This window comes from Delphinus delphis, chromosome X (assembly GCF_949987515.2).
Source record: "Delphinus delphis chromosome X, mDelDel1.2, whole genome shotgun sequence".
Classification (NCBI taxonomy): domain Eukaryota; kingdom Metazoa; phylum Chordata; class Mammalia; order Artiodactyla; family Delphinidae; genus Delphinus; species Delphinus delphis.
The window spans coordinates 99,361,455-99,378,814 of record NC_082704.1 but is presented as its reverse complement, the minus strand read 5'-3'; the positions used below and the strand labels follow the sequence as shown (position 1 = coordinate 99,378,814).

Here is a 17,360-nt window from a genome sequence, read left to right as displayed (position 1 = left end):
TTAAAAGATAATATAATTTATACAGATGGCCCACAGGAAGTAGTGGTATAACCAGGAATAAAGTTTTATAGGTTTTCTCTCTGTATTTTTTCTTTAAGTTTTCATTATTAATATGTCTGTCACATTTCATCTTCACAATTCTGTACCAGTGTTTTTATTCTCATGGTACAGATGGATGTGATGAGACACAGACAGGTTAAGAAACTTGTCTAAGGTTACAGCTAGTGAGAAGTGGAGCTGGGGTTTGAAGCCAAGCTACTTGCTGCTGGAGCAAATGTGTTTAACCACTGACCTATACTGTAGCTGAGACATATTCTTGGTGTCAGCATGGAATTTGAAGGGAACAAGAATGAACAATTTGCACCACCTACCACATGGCACTCCCTTTTCTAACTCATGCCACTTAGTACCTTTTCATACACTCTTGGAGTTCTGATTTTCTCTTCAATTTGAATATGATACTTCTACCTCATTGTTACTAGGCCTATTTCATGATAACTTCTATAACCATCATCAACATGTTTCTACAATTCTTGCATTGTGTTTTCAATACATATGGTGTTACTGATTATTTTTATGAATATGCAATTGTGTGATTATGTACGGTTCTGGCCATAACTGCAGTTTGCTAATATAGCATAGATGTTATGATTAAATGCCAGGGGATGGGAGGGAACTTTTATGTGATATGAGCTGACACAGCTGTTCAAATTATTATCTGGATCTATCAACTCCCTACAATAAAAAGAGGTTGACCTACATGAGAAAGAAGTAACATTTACAGGAGAGGTAAAGGGTCAGACAGGTCATCCATAGCATCTTACTTTGTATTAGAAGCCACAACAGTCAAGATGAAGTAAAGGGCAATTTCATCATACTCCAGAATGAAATTCACCCAGAAAAATCAAGGCATATTTTTTGCGATAAATATTCTCTATCTCTATTATTCATTCTACATTGTGATGAAAATAAGTTCTTCAATCCAAATACCAAATTTTGAGAGAAGATATTGAAAAGTGATTTTATACCTAGTGGGTGCACAATGAATTTTTTTGGAAATGAAGTGATGATTAAGACAGAAAGTTTATAATTAACAGAGCAGTTTGAGCAAAGTGGGGGGAAAGAACATTGGCTCGAGACTCATTAGTTGTGGGATTTAATTATGGAATAATTAATCATTTGATTTAGTCAATCAATTCTTATTAAGTACGTATTTGTGCTTGAAGATACCGTATTGAGTGCCAGGAATTACAAAGACATAATAGTCCTCCCATCTAAGTGTGGTCACATATAGGGGGTGATAGGTGGTATGTGAGGTGCTTTATAGAAGAGAGTAAAGTATTTGTGTGTGTGTATACACACATACACACACATGCACACACACCCATATACTAATGATACAGTTTGAAAAATGCTAAAGTGTATGTATATATCAGAAGAATTGATTGATGACTTCTGTCAAGGACATAATTTGAACTTGATCTTAAGTTCACATTTGAACTTGACATTTAAACTTGATCTTAAGAGTGAGAGTTCTCAGGTCACATTCCAGTGAGTGCATGAACAAGGGACTGCACGTGAGAAAGTGTGTGGCTTATTCATGGAGACATTTGGCTTGTGTGGCTAGGGTAGACCTGGTAGGTATGTGTGCCGAGGGGTAAGGGGTATGTGTGAGTGCCAACAGGCATGACAGATACTAAGTTTAGAAAAGCATTTGGAGTCAAATCGTGAAGCCCCTTATATCTGGCTTTTAACCTCAGGGCAAGCATTTTTCAAACTTGCATAATAACTCAAGAGTTACTTATTTCGTTACTAGATGGATGACGGGGCCATTAATTGGCAGGAGGAGTAGGATACATGAATTTATTTGGGAAGATGAATGATATTGTTAAGGTACCTGCAGGACATCTAAGTGGAGGTATAAACTAGAGTCAGCTATGTCAGTGTGAAGATCAGGACATTAATCAAAGTGAAAAATATAGCTTTAGGTATCTTCAGTGTCAACATACAGTGGTGGTTAGGGAGGGAGAGGAAGTTTCTTTGCTTAGGAAGAATAAGCATAATAGACCAAGGCAAGAAGATACAAAGGATAGCTAGAACCCTTGGAGAATGCCAACATTTCTGGGATGAAAGGCGAACAAATCAGTGAAACAGATTACGAGACAGCCCTTGTGTTGGAAGGAGAACCAGGAATCAGTGATATTTCAGAAGATCAGAAAGCTTGTGCACTCTTTCTAGTAATATCATTTACTATAGGGGCTTCAGTTACTACATGCCGGTTGGCTTGTAACTCCTACATTTTTTTTTAACATCTTTATTGGAGTATAATTGCTTTACAATGGTGTATTACTTTCTGCTTTATAACAAAATGAATCAGTTATACATATACATATGTTCCCATATCTCTTCCCTCTTGCATCTCCCTCCCTCCCACCCTCCCTATCCCACCCCTCCAGGTGGTCACAAAGCACCGAGTTGATCTCCCTGTGCTATGCAGCTGCTTCCCACTAGCTATCTACCTTACATTTGGTAGTGTATATATGTCCGTGCCTCTCTCTCGCTTTGTCACAGCTTACCCTTCCCCCTCCCCGTATCCTCGAGGCCATTCTCTAGTAGCTCTGTGTCCTTATTCCTGTCTTACCCCTAGGTTCTTCATGACATTTTTTTCCCTTAAATTCCATATATATGAACTCCCACATTTTATTTTCAACTCAGATTTATCTCTTGCACTTCAGGCTCCTGTATCAAACTACCTACTACCCATATCCTTCTTGTCTCAAAACACCCCAAACTCAATATTTCCCAATTCTTTCCATTCCTCACTATATATACAGACCCAGGGCTCTTCTTCCTGAGATCTCTAGCCTCCAATTTGAGTAATATGATTGGCTCTACCTCTCCGCAGTTCACTACCTTCACACTAATTAACAGTTAGTTCTTATCAGTAATACCTATTAAATACATCTTGCCTGCATTTACCTCTCTCCAGTCCCATCACCAATACAGACCATCATCACTTCTCACATGGATTTCAGTTATAACCAGCTAATTGGTCTCGTTTCCAGGAACCTCTTCCAGTATATTGTCCATACTGTGAAATCCATTTCTAAAAACAAACCTATATTGCCCCTCCCCTAATTAAAATTCTGGTTTGGTTTCTAACTGCCGTCTAGCTACAGTTTAAGGCTCTTTATAATTAGGCTGATGATTATTTCTTTTTTTTTAAGAGTCATCTCTGCCACTTTTGTCCTCTATCTCTAGTTCTGTGAAAGGACCATGTTCTGTCTCTCACATACTGATAGTTGCACCTGCTCTTTTTACTGTCTGGAGTTCTCTTCCACCTTGTCTGCTTCTGTACTCTTGATTAACATTCAGAACTCAGCTAAGGTGTCATTTCATCAAGGAAGCACTGAGTTTCTCAGGTTAGTTCCCTTCCTATAGGCTTATGAGGAAACCCTGTATTTTCCCTATTGGGGAACTTATCTGTGTATCTACTGTCTATTCATTTTAGGGTATGTTTCTCTCACTGTGCTCTGAGGCCAAAAGTGTAGGAACTTTATCTTTTACACAGTTGAATTTCTACCACCTAGTAGATATCAGTATGTATTTCTTGCTTGAAGTAATAGTCATAAAGAGGAAAGTTATGTAATAGTTTCCTATTAATGCTATAAAAATTACCACAAATTTAGTGGCTTAAAATAACACAACTTTATAATCGAACAGTTCTTCAGAACTTCAGGTCAGAAGTTTGAAATTGGCCTCAGTGGGCTAAAATTAAGGGCCAGCAGAGCTGTGTGCCTTCTGGAGCCTCCTGGGGAGAATCTCTTTCCTTGTCTTTTCCATTTTCTAGAGGCTCTTCCTCCATCTTCAAAACCAGCAACATTGGGCCAAGTCCTTCTCATTCTGCCATCTCTCTGATTCGCCCCCTTGGGCCTCCCTCTTGCCCTTTCAAGGACACTTGCAATTACACTGGGCCCACCCAGATAACCCAGGATAATCTCCCTATCCAAAATGAGCTGATTAGCACATCTAATTCCATCTGCAACTGTAATTCTCTTTGCCTTAACAAAGAGTTTTAAAATAATTTAAATTTAACCTATTTTAAAACAAGTTTTAATAAAACTTATTCACAGATTCTGGGGATTGGATGTGGACATCTTTGGGGGACCATTATTCTCTCTACCACAGGTTAACAGAATGAATATCTGCAGAGAAGAAAAATGAGAAGAGGTCTGAAAAGTAAATTTGGTCTTCGTTAACTTAAGAACACCTTTATTGAGCTCTACTGTGTAACACTTTCAATGCTTAGTGCTGGAAAGACAGTTATAATCCAGACAGTCACTGTCTTGGAAATTAGAAAGGGTATAGGTGATGTTATTAAGAAAAACTTTTATAGGATGATGAGCAGTGAAAACTGTATTACACTGACTGTCCAGTGAGTGGGAAATGAGGAAACCTCTTCGACACTGTTTTTCCCTTCTTTATACAGTAATTTAATTAGTTTAGACCTCCTCATTATAAAATGATCATGAATGTCACCTTCGGCGCTAGCATTCTATAATCCTATGATCAAAAGCTATGACTCAGATATAATGGAAGCATTTTTCATGTCATTTTCCATTCTACTCTTCTCCACTTTGCATTGCCATTTTGTAGCATTATTAACATGGTAAATCCACTTTCTAAATATGTCCTGAGTTTGGAGCCTTCCTTCATAATGTTCCACAGTATCACATAATCCTATCTAATGTTTACCATTAGTCTTCCGTATCTCACATTTCTTTTTTTCTCATTTTTGGGGGAAGCAGAGAATGGACTGACCCTAATTAACTCTTACACATAACTTAATAGTTTGCTCTTTAAGGTGAAATAAACTCATATCCCTTCGTTTTTCTTCCCTATGTATATTTGTAAACTGTTTTCAACTTTAATATTTCCTTCTCCTCCTAAACATATTTTCTGGGTAACTTAAGTGATGAGAATCTTCAGTTAACATATTAACTAGCACCCAAGGAAATGACATTTTTTAAAATGTTTTTCTGGCACAGATTGTTATTAACTGCCCTGTGTAATGAGGATAATTCTTGGTGTTCTTATAACTAGGTGGGTTTTTTTTTCCCCATTTTTAAATACTTTCACTCATGTTGCCTTATGTGATAGTATATAAGGGGTCATATCATGGAGACTTCCCGTGATCTCACTGTCAACTCCCTTTATAATTTTATCCCATGCTCTCCTCTTCTTCACATTTTAGAGTGCAAGAAAACTGAATTGTGTATAATGAAGAGCATGCTCTTTTGGTTTCTTACCTCCCTGCCTTTGCTCTTGCTATCTCCTCAGAAAGATTCATCTTTCCCTTTGCACCTTTTTTCTTTCCTTATTTTTGCTCATCTTTCTAGATTAAACCTAGCCATCACCTTCCAGAAAATGTCTTCCCTAACATCCATGCGGCTACATATCCCTTTCTTTGTGCTCCCATAGTACCCTTTGAACATATGTATCCTTAATTATATAAAATGTTTAATATTTACCCATGATATGTCTATTTTCTACTATACCGTGAACTTTGGTAAAGATGAGTCTTGTTTATCTTCTGGGTAATTAGTACAGTGACGAGCATATACTAAGCATTCTGTATACAATTGTTCTATAAATTATTGCATAAATAAATGATTTCATTACATCTTAACAACAGCTCCATGAGTTAAAAGGCAATTAATACCCTCATTTCACAGATAAAGGCCACCATTCTAATAAGTCCTGCAATGTAACTTGAGGCCTATTGCCCTGATTTCGTGTTCTCTCAGTTTGCCCATATCATTTTTGTGCAGTACCTCACTCTTGTGAATCATTAATATCCCAATTTAATTATCCCACATTTATAGGGGGTTGAGGGTCTCAGGAATATAAAAATTAATAACAGGGCAAAAGGTTTTTGCACTAATCTTAGAAAATATGAAGGACCAGATTTATTGAATAAAAAATGACTTTATTAGAAAGGGTTAATTGATTCTGAGATGAAATATAGTTTTTATGTATGGCAGAAAGGGAAATAAGAGAATAAGAGAATAAGAATAAGAATAAGAAAAAGAGAATAAAATAAAATGTTCCTCACTTTTTGCGAGTTATGAAGTAGTAGTTCTTCACTCTCCAGGGAACGGTTTTCAAGTAAATTTATCTAAGAGAGATTTTTCTTCCTTGCTTCTCACATTGTTATACTCAGGCATATTTTTATTAGTAAAAGAAAATCAGTCATAAACAAACCCTCGAGGAAATGAAATAGAATATGTGCTTCTTTAAATGATTAAACAGGAGTTCATAGATAATCACTTCCTAATAAAACAGATTTCACTTTATTCTTTTCTCATTCTCTTTGTTGATGATTTCACATTAATATCTCTTACTATAGACTGTGTGTCGACAGCAACATATATTTTATTTTATTAAAGTATTGAAATAGTCTCTATAAGCTTGATAACAATTTATATATTTATAGGTTTATGTGTATCAATTTTAGATTAACTATGGATATATAGCTGATCATGTTTAAATGATCAAATTTTAAGTCATTTGAGAAATTACAGTAGAAATAGATTCAAATATATAAAAGTATAAACTTTTAGCATAGTATAAATGAAACAAAAATTGAAAAAAAAATAGTACCACTTGGGAACATATATTCATTCATTGACTATGAGTAAGTAGCTTAATTTACAATAGTGATTCTTAACTTGGATTTCATGGTAATAGGAATCTTTTGCAGGGATATCAGTGAACCCCATAAAACTGTATGTAAATATGTCTGTATAGGCATTTATTTCTGTAGAAAATGATCATTATTTTTATCAGATGGAGTCCATGTCTTGAAATGTTTAAAAACTACTAATTTATGACCTCATTCCAATTAATTTATCAAGTGTTCAAGATACATGAGCAGAAGATATAAACTTTTTATGTTTTTTTAAACGTAAAAAGTATGTTTCTACTTTTGTATTTTGACAAAAGTAGAAACATACAGAATAAATAAATTATAAATTGTGTTCTATTTCATTAGTAATCAAACAGATTCAAATTGAAACAAGCATCAGCTCTCTCCTTGTATCTAATAAAACAGCATTTGTCTAAAAATACAAGCAAAAAACTTCTTCTCAACAGCATAACCTCATTGTTTCTGGTACCACTAAAAATTGGTATGACCATTGGGAAAGCAATACGACAATATTTAGTAAAAGCCATAAAAGTTTCCATAACGTTGACCCAGTAATTTCTTCTAAGGCTATTATATAGCAGAAGCTGAAAAAGAATGCGTAAAGATGTTCATTATGATGGAATCTCTAATACCAAACAAAATGAAAGGGCAGCGCATGTGATATTTATGATAAAATAAGTGAAAAAAAGAATATTACTGTGGCTAAGTAAAATACATGTTTTGGGGGATTGTAATGTACAGACACAAAACTTTTGGTGATTTTTTGTATGTTAAAATATTTTCGGGGCTTCCCTGGTGACACAGTGGTTGGGAGTCCGCCTGCCAATGCAGGGGACACGGGTTCGTGCCCCGGTCCGGGAAGATCCCACATGCCGCGGAGCGGCTGGGCCCGTGAGCCATGGCTGCTGAGCCTGCCCGTCTGGAGCCTGTGCTCCGCAGCGGGAGAGGCTGCAACAGTGAGAGGCCCGCATACCGCAAAAAAAAAAAAAAAATTTCATCATATTAATATATGACAAAAAGCAAAACACCAAATATTAATTAGCAAATATAGGAGCATTATTATATAAAATATTAACTAACAAATCATCCGGCATCATAAAGAAGGTTCAGTTTTCACTTCTGGATAAATCCATGCAGACATGCAGGTTTTGCACTATAAAATTCCAGGATGTCATTCACATAGGTTATAGTGTAATGGAACCCCCTGGGTTGTTCAAAATAGAGGCTCTAAATTCATGGTTATTTTGTATTTGTGGTAGTATGTTCACCTTTTGTGACTCTGATCACCTTCTAGCATTCCATATTATCTGTGCAGTTATAATGTAAACTGGTCACTGTGAAAAGCCGTGGACTTTGATTCAAATAATCTATAGCAAGGTCATCTCTGTCACTTATCAGCTTTATTCCCTCTGAGCCTGTATTTTCTTCAGGTATAAAATGGTAAATTACATATGGATTGATTGAGATGATATATGCAAAACAGCTTTGTGAATAAGGTAATAATAAATGTTATATCTTATAATTATAATAAAAATATTAATATTTGTCATGTTAAAGAAAAAAAATATTTCTATACTAAAATAAAACATTAGCAGGTAATTCATTGAAGGCACATTTTTCTTGCATTGAAAGCAAAAGAGGTATGAGAGGACGTTTAGTGAAGGCGTTTATATGATGAAGCTCACATCTAGTGCCATTTACACGGCAGATACATAATATTTTGCACATAATGTTAAGGTTTCCCTTCTGCCTTCAAGGCCTATCTAAAACTTGTTCTTTGTACATATAATCAAAAACAATAAAAATAATTGCTTTACTACCCACTTTTCATTTAAAAGCATCTGGAACAAATCTCTTCAAAATGTCCTCCTATTCAGCTTTTGGTGAAGATGATTGGGTATGTTTTAGAAACCTCTGAATGAATGCTTTCAGATAACTCGTTTACTCTCCCATGCCTGACAGATAGGATATGTATGCACATGTAAGAAAAAATAAGTGGAATTGCAAATAAGGTTATTAACTTTTAGGAATATATGTGTATGTCATTGAGAAATAGATGTACAGACCAGTCTTCCTATAGAGCAAGTTAGTGAAAATGGTTACATCTTGATCATCTGAACTTCTGTTTATTTTTTATTATCTTTATACGAAGGGTAGTATTGAATTTATGGAACTAATATTCAAAAGAGGCTAGATTAGGTTTGAAAACTAGTAGTATCTATTTTTATTTATTCACACTTGTCAACAAAGGAAAGACTTCTATGTTATAGCTATCCTGTATCCTATACTGTATGGATAATGTTGATATTTGACCATACATAGTAGCTTGTGGGAGTAACACAAATAAGAAAGAAGTATTTTGTGATGCTAAATGACATTTTCTCATCTAAGAAAACAGTGTTAGGTTTATTATTTTTCCACTATTATCTCTTATATTGCTTAAGAGTATCTACTTATGGATTAATAATATGCTTTAAAGATAAACAGATATCTTAATGCATATATACATTTGTCATAGGAAAGTGATTGTTTACTGTATATCTTCTGTTTTCAGAAGCATTGGAGATTTACTACTGAAAAGTAATATGAGAGCAAATGAGGTTATTTTATGAGGGCATTTCAATAAGGGTTCTTTTGACCCATGTAAATAAAATATGAAATCTCTCAATTTTAAATCTCTCTCACATGCACTCGTTTATTCAACATTGACCAATATGGTTGCATTTGCCGTAATTTAAAGATAGGCTTCAGCATCAAAGAAGCATTTTAATAAATCAAGATTGATGATTTTCCTGTCCATTTGGCTCAATACTAACTTCCAGCTTTGGAAAAAAGAGATAATTTTTAGAAGCATGAATTCTGCGAAGCTCTTTTGGGGTACAGAGATAACTAAGCCATGCTCCTGATCATCAGGAAACCTCTCCTGTAATGGGAAGAGGCTATGTTAGCAGCCTGTGTTAGAGTATGTAGGTATTACAAAGGAGGGAAAAATAATTTCCTCATGGACTGGGGAGAGGGGCAGGAGGAAAAGCTCAGGAATAGTTTTTCAGAAGAAATAACAGACAAATGCATAATAACTGAAAGTTATTTTGGTTGTAAAATATAAGTGATATCCAGAGTTGCTTCTTAGCTCTTTATATATTATATATATTTTTTACATTGTAGATGAAAGAGAAGATGTTCAAAAGAAAACATTCACAAAATGGATAAATGCACAATTTTCTAAGGTAAGGACATTTTATTGCTCCTCTGTTAATGTGTGATGCTGAATTTTCAAAATGAACTATGTATCTGTGCAATTTAAATGTCCATATTGTTTTTTCTCATAGTCTTTTTACTTTAGCTGTGCAAATCTGGGAATATTATGTTGACTTTTAATTAAGGAAGAAGCAGCAGAATACATGGTAAAAAGAAATTATTTAATTTGATAAAATGTATCTTTGGTTCTTCTTGATAATGTGAGTTTCTTTAACAACATCAGTCATCAGAGGATTTTTAACAGCAGTCTTCCATCAAGTAGCTAGTATATGTCATGCACTAGAAGAAGATATGAGGAATTTTTATTGTTCTGAAAATGATTATTCTCTTGGTCGTTCTTGATGTATACAAAGTTCAAGAAAATCTGATAGGCTATTTGGCCTCTATCACTTAGAGCATGTGTGAAGTAATTTAAGATTATAAGTTGGTCCTCTTTTTCTGTAAGCATCACTCCACACTCAATATTAATTTATTTTGCAAATGCAACTAATTCATGATCAATAACACAATTCTAGATAATTTTTATATGAACACAGTGAAATATTCTTACCTTAAGAGTGCAATATTAAGGAGGTTTATGTGGATTTCAAGGTTAGAGAGACTTAATTTATATTTAATAATTTTGGATTTGGGTAAATCAGTCAAATGCTTTGTAAGTCAGTTTCCTCATCCTTCTATTGTGTATTTGTGTGTGTGTGTGTGTGTATGCACCTGTATAATAAATCAAATCCAGAGAGTGGGAGTATAAAGCTAATAAAATATGGACCCTATATGCAAGGCTTTAAGAGAGGCAAAATGGTGATAATGGTTATTTTGCAAGTTATTGTGATGATTAAAAGAGGCACTATATGTGAAAATTTCTAGCGCAGTGCCTGACACTCTTAATATATGTATGTATGTGTGTGTGTGTATATATATATATATATATATATATATATATATATATAAAAATTACTCTCTCCATGGGTCTGTCTCACTATGCAATAATCTTGGTAATGGATCCAAAACAGTCCACTGGGAGATGCAGTCTAAGAAGTGTTCCCTTTACTACTACAAAAGGTTTTAGAGTGTCATCTATTCTTTGTGGTATTTGATAGCAGAATATTGCCAGGTGCTCTTTAGTGTATTGGCAAGAAGTAAAGTTACTGAATTTTAACTAATCAAATTTCATTTATATTTACTTACTGAGTTAATTAATAAATTGCTATTACAGAACTTTAAGCAAACATAGGAATGAAACACATGTTTTTAAAATCTCAACTTTTTTTAACTAAGTGGGGCAGAATTAATAAAAAAGAATAAATTATAACAACACAAATGAAGAAGAATAAATGAAAAACAAACTCGGAAATATTTAGGATAGGAATTCATAATTCTCAGAAGATTTATTGGTTGTGTGTATATGGTTTAACTGCTATATCTAGTAGCCTCATTAAAATTTTCTTAATTTCAGAACTTTGTAGCAGACCATAGATAAAAGCTTTCAAAGAAATCTACCAACAAATCAGAATTGTAAAGAGAGTTTTTCATAATAATAATTTAACATAATACTGTCTTTGAATTAAACCAATGAGTTACTTTAGTAAGATGTGTAAACATGATAAACACTTGTGAATTCTCATTCCCACAGATCTAAATTGATCATCACCCTCTATACATGGACATTTCCAAGTGTTGTTTACCACAATTTATGTGCTAATATACAAACAGTAGTTTGATACCCTATCTTCTATGAATACATTGTGGGCACTGTCTTAGAGCAATTTTTCCTTACCCTAATGATCACCCCTATTTTAAAAGCTGTGGAATAATCATATGCATGAGTGCATTTACTGTTTTTTCCCCAACTTTCCCCCACCGCCGCCGCAGTTCAACTCCCACTTATTTCATTTATTTTTAAGTGTTCTCCCTAAACCTATTACAGTTGGATCAAGAGAGTCACCATTCTTTCAAATACCGAAGTTGCATATTTAGGCACACCCGAGGTATCAGGAATATAAAGAAATATTTATAAAGACAGAGGGAAAATATTTAGAGATAAAATTTATATGTGTGTATATGTGTTGATTTTTCATTTAGAGACCTGAAAAATATATTTTCCATGTTACCTAATTTTTTTCTTGTCAAGACTTCAGGTACATGACTAAATTTTATCTAGATGCTTTCGAAGATAATGAGCAGAGAAAGCTGATTGATTCAGTTTAAGCCACTTGGTGATATCAAAAGATAAACATAACTGTGAGATATGTCATTTGACATGTATTTATTTCATCACTACATGGAATTGAGCAGTAGTCAAGGCCTGTAGGAGGCACCAAATTAGTTTAAGCTGAATCTTCTGATCTCATGCAACGTGCATATTTGGGAGATGTTGAATAATTGCTAAATGGAGTAGCACTAAGTAGTCTGTGGGTGGTCAGAGAAAGCAGTACTCTGAGTTAGAGTGAATCTAGAAACCTTTATGAGGAGAGTTCTACTGATTGAGAGACCCTAAAGAAAGGAGCATCAAAGAGCAAGACACTCCAGGCTGAGAAAATGGGAACCCATTGAAGTCAGGAATGTGTGTTTTCTTTATAACCCCATTGATCATTACTAGTGCACTAAATAAATATTGTATAATACATACATTTTGGTTCAGTAGTACAGATAATTATATATATGCTAAATTTAAGAAAAGTGGAAAGTTCTGAATGAAAAAGAGGATGTTGAGGGTGGCTTTAAAAAGAGAGAAAAGGCAATGAAAAATTATCATCTGTCTCTGTGGTAAATTGGACAAAGAGAAACACATACCACAACAATAAAAATGAATATGATGAGGTAAAAAGGTTTATCAGTGAGGCATATATACACACACACTTTTGTATAATATTTATAAAGTACAGGGATACAGCAAAGTTAGTTTCTTGTTATTTTGTAAAGCTACATAAGGGATAATTTAAGGAGAAAATATGATTAAATATAGCCATATCACTTTGTGTCGTTTGAAGCTTAATGTATCTTTGTGGTAAATCCAACTGATTTTTCACTTTCCCAGTACCATTTTAAAATAGGCCGTATCTGTTTTTCAAAATAAGTCTTCTATTAACCTTCGATTCCAAAAATTTTACTAGAATGTGATTTATCACATCTATTCTATAAAGATAAGCAAGCTATATTTATCTCCACATAAACACAAAGCCATTGCTAGGTAAGATTAATTCAAGGTAAATATTCATTCTCTTGTTGTAATTTATAGCTATTTTATAATCCTAAAAAAAGTTTAGTGTTTACTGTACCACAAATATAATTCACATTATAAAAATCTTGCTCATTCACACAGGTTCATTCAAAGAAGCATTTAAGGAAAGTACACTTTTGAAATCATGACCAACAATAGTTTTGTCATAAAACTTGCTTGATGTTTGTGTTAGAGAAAAAGCAATTTGTGGGAAAAAATATTTACTACTAGATCAATTGAAAGATTTAAACTGTCTCCCAGTGAGTTATGTGATGGTTTTGATCCTACTCTGGATTTAGTGATTAACTTTATTTCCATCCTCTAACTTCTCTTTCTCTAATTCTTCCAAAAGTGGTAGACAACTTTATATTTGACTTAGATGAAGTAGAAATGTGTAATTGGTTTTGTCTGTGAACTTTTCAAGGGCTCATGATATGTTAATGTCTTCACTGATACACATGTTATGTCTTCGTTGCAGCAATCTATTGGGTTGGCCAGAAAGTTCGTTGGGTTTTAAGTAAAAATAAAAGACATTTTTCATTTTCACCAAGAACTTTATTGAATGACATATTCATTAACTGAATGAACTTATTGGCCAACCCAGTATATGCCGATACCTAAAAGACTGGGCACCCCCTCTCACAATAACAGTAACATGAGACGGAATTAACTGCTGAAGTAACATACTTTTCCCAAGAATTCACCATAATTTATGTTCTAGCCAGCATAATGAGCACAGTATAATACAGATTAACACTAAAATTGTGAGTCAGTAAACAAGGCTTCTTTACACAGCTCTGTACCATAGAGACTTAGGAGAACATTTATTTATATTTCATTATCTTGCCACACTCTATGCCAATCCATGCTCTCAATACACACACACACACGCACACGCACATGCACACAAACACGCAGGCATACACAGAAAGCATGTCATATGTTTAAAGTTAAATGAACAGTTTCATTATATAAATGGAAGATACTGGAACATAGTAGCAAAACATTGTTTCAGTGCAAGAGGTAACAATATGTATGTACCTTTCCCCTGTGTCAGTTCTAAATGTATATGTAACTAACAAATTTATATATAACCACCATACAAGGTGCCTGACTATCAGTAATAGAGCAGAGCTGTTGTGTCATGGAAGGTTCACCATAGATATAAACAGACCCAGACGGCTATGTCCCTGGCTTCCTGTTTCTCCCTACTATTTGGTATCAGAAAGAATTAGGTCACTAGGAGGATGAAAGGCAGTGAGCTAGGTCTCTGGATCATGATAATAAACCCATATAATGCTTTGCTAACACTTGAATTATTTGCTACAGTTGTTTTGGAGAGATGAACATTGGTACAGGAAACTACAGAAATCCTCATTTCGGAAACAGTGAAGATTAGGAACTTTTTGTTCCTGTATATCCTCACATTAATAACGATATTGAGTTATGCTTTTATGGTTAGTTGCTGCACTGACCTCATAAGATAAGTATTCAGGATGAGCTAAATGAAATTTAGGTGTCTTGCTCAAGGTAAATGGAAGAGATGAAGCTGGAACCCAGGAAACTGGAGTCTAAACCCCATGATATTTCCATATCTGTTGCTGTTGTGACAACTGCTCCACCTACAAAATGCTGCATTTTTCTTGGGACACGTCACACAATTGATAGGTTTTATGAGAAGTGAAGAAGGATTTTGAGTTCATTGAAAACTTTAGAACAGAAGATATTTAATGTTTGCAATACCAACAGAGACTTTAACCTACCTTTGAATGTTTAATAACCCTAAAACTCAACCATTGTTGAGGAAGACTTTTAATTCTTTCTGAACGATTTTTAACACATTAAATGTTAATACTTTTACATTCTAGATTTTGGTGAGTGACGTAATCTAATTTTCAGTATCATCATGTAAGTTGTGAACACTGTTATTTATTAATATTAATTTTATTTCCACTAGTCATAAGCAAATTATTCTGTGTAAGAGACAATTTAAATATTCATTTAAAATACTTTGATGAGAAATACAAAATATTGCTTTATGGGCATGTGGGCTCCCTGACATCTATACTAGATGTTAAGATGACTTCTAGAATGATGTGTTTGTGTTTGCAATTGAGATAATTATGCTAATGGCCTAATCCACTGAGGACCATTCCCTTGAATGTTTTCCTGAATCTAATCTTTGCGAAGTATCCAAGTAACAAAGGATATCATTCAGTTAGTGAAAGGAAAATTGGATTGTGATAGGTCTCACTGTTTTCAATGAAAGACAATTTATTGTTTATATTGCAGATCTTTCTTACAAATATGCTGTTCTTTATCAAGCCACTGTTACTGAGCTCTTAATAATTCTAGCTAGTTTTAGAAGGTATACATGTTTTGCTCTATGTTCTGAAATATGAGAGAAATGGAATTGTTAATTGCAGTACCTGTGTAATGTGGAGTGATCTCAGTGGCAAGCACGTGCAGCTGGCAAATGTAAATATTTACCAATTAGCATGATTGTTGCTAGCAAAAAACAATTCTCTGTAGCTAATAGGCAGATGCATTAGTTATGTGATTTATTCTGTCTTAGGGCCCTATATAACTTTCTAGCAAAACAACATATATTGACTTTAGTGATTTATTTTCATTTTGGGAAGAACAGCTGGCACTCTAGTACTGTCCCACTGGAGCATTATGGTTGCTAAAATAACCTTTCAACATTCAACGGATATCTATTGAGTGCCAACTCTGTGGCAGGCATAGTATTGTACCCTGAAAAAGGCACAATAAACATGATTTTTCTTCTCTAGGAGATTATCATCTGAAGGAAGAAACAATGATAAAAACAAATAATTAAAATAAAATTTGGCCCTTAATATAATAGAAGTGCCATGGGAACATAGAAGGAAGAATGACTGATTGCTTGGAGAGAAGGACAGCTTTTTGAAAAGAGGTGACATTTAATCTGAGGTTGTCCACACAAAGACAATTTAAAGAAAGGTGAAGGCAACAAAAATTGCATGTGGAAGTATGGAATGCTTCAAGAAGTTTGGCCTGTCAGGTGACAAGTGACCAAGGAGATTGTGTGAGTGGAGAATGCAGGCTGTGAGAGAGAACACGATGCCATTCCTGAATAATTGTATTGTTGCTGGGGCCAGTTGGGCTAAGAATGAGTATCGGTTTAATCATGTTAATATTCAACTTCTGGTTGAAAAATGTGTAGTTTTAAAGCAGTAGGCAGTGACAGAGCAATTAGACTGCCCTCCCACCACCAATCCTTCCTGCAAAATTGAATCTGAAGCCTAGACTTTACACTTAGGGAATAGACATCTGCATCTAAACTGAAAATGTAAGTGGGTTACATTTTTTTGTAGAGTTGTTTGATATCACACACACTCATCAGCGCACTGCATCGGAATCACCTAGAGGGCTTGTTAAAACATAGATTACTAGAACCCACCACCAGAGTTTTCGATTCTGTAGGTCTATGGGGGGCCCCAAGAACTTTGTTTTTTTAACAAGTTCTCAGTTAGAACATGTTCCTGTTATTAAAATTACCTACAGTGATTATGTCAGACAGTGAATAGATATTTTTAAAATTACATCTGTGTATTAAGTTTCTATCCTTTATAAACAATCATTTGTATTGAAGGAAACATGCTTTGACAGCAATACCCTGTTTCAGGTCAGTCTCAACCTATCAATAATGATGCTATTGTCTGGGAATGCTGGGGACCCTCACCTGGTCCCTTAGCACCTGTGGGAGCCTCCACAGACAGTCCTTGAGTAGAGTCAATATTGTGGCTGGACTGGCTCTTGTGATTCTTTATTATGATTTCAAGAGGCATCTCAGCATCACAACCATCAGGGAACTTTGAAAAAAAACAAGGTTTATTGTTCAGAAGTCCTGGAGGTTACAAGGCATGCCTGGGACCACGCAGTGACATCACAGGTAGAGAGAGGGAGAACCTGGGGTTCTGCCTTTATTAGGGTCGAGGGTGGGATACCTAGGGTTTTGTGGGTTCACTCTTTATTGGTGAATTTAAAACATAAGAGCAGGAATTAAAGCACTGGAAGAGAAAAGCATCCTGTCAATCAAACTGTCAGTTATCTAACTCAACCAGGGCTTTCTAAAAGGTGGAACTTGCATGGATGAGGCAGCCTGGCTCTTTATCTAGTTATGTAGCTGGT

The 17,360-nt window shown here is 34.7% G+C and overlaps 1 protein-coding gene across 1 annotated transcript in view; it reads left to right on the top strand.

Annotated features, from left to right (window-relative positions):
- The window catches only part of DMD (dystrophin), a 2,124,682-nt gene that overhangs the window by 163,627 nt on the left and 1,943,695 nt on the right, over positions 1-17,360 (top strand). The window contains exon 2 of the mRNA XM_060001925.1: positions 9,875-9,936. Coding sequence (XP_059857908.1) covers positions 9,875-9,936 — 62 coding nt within the window. The remainder of the gene's footprint in view (positions 1-9,874; positions 9,937-17,360) is intronic.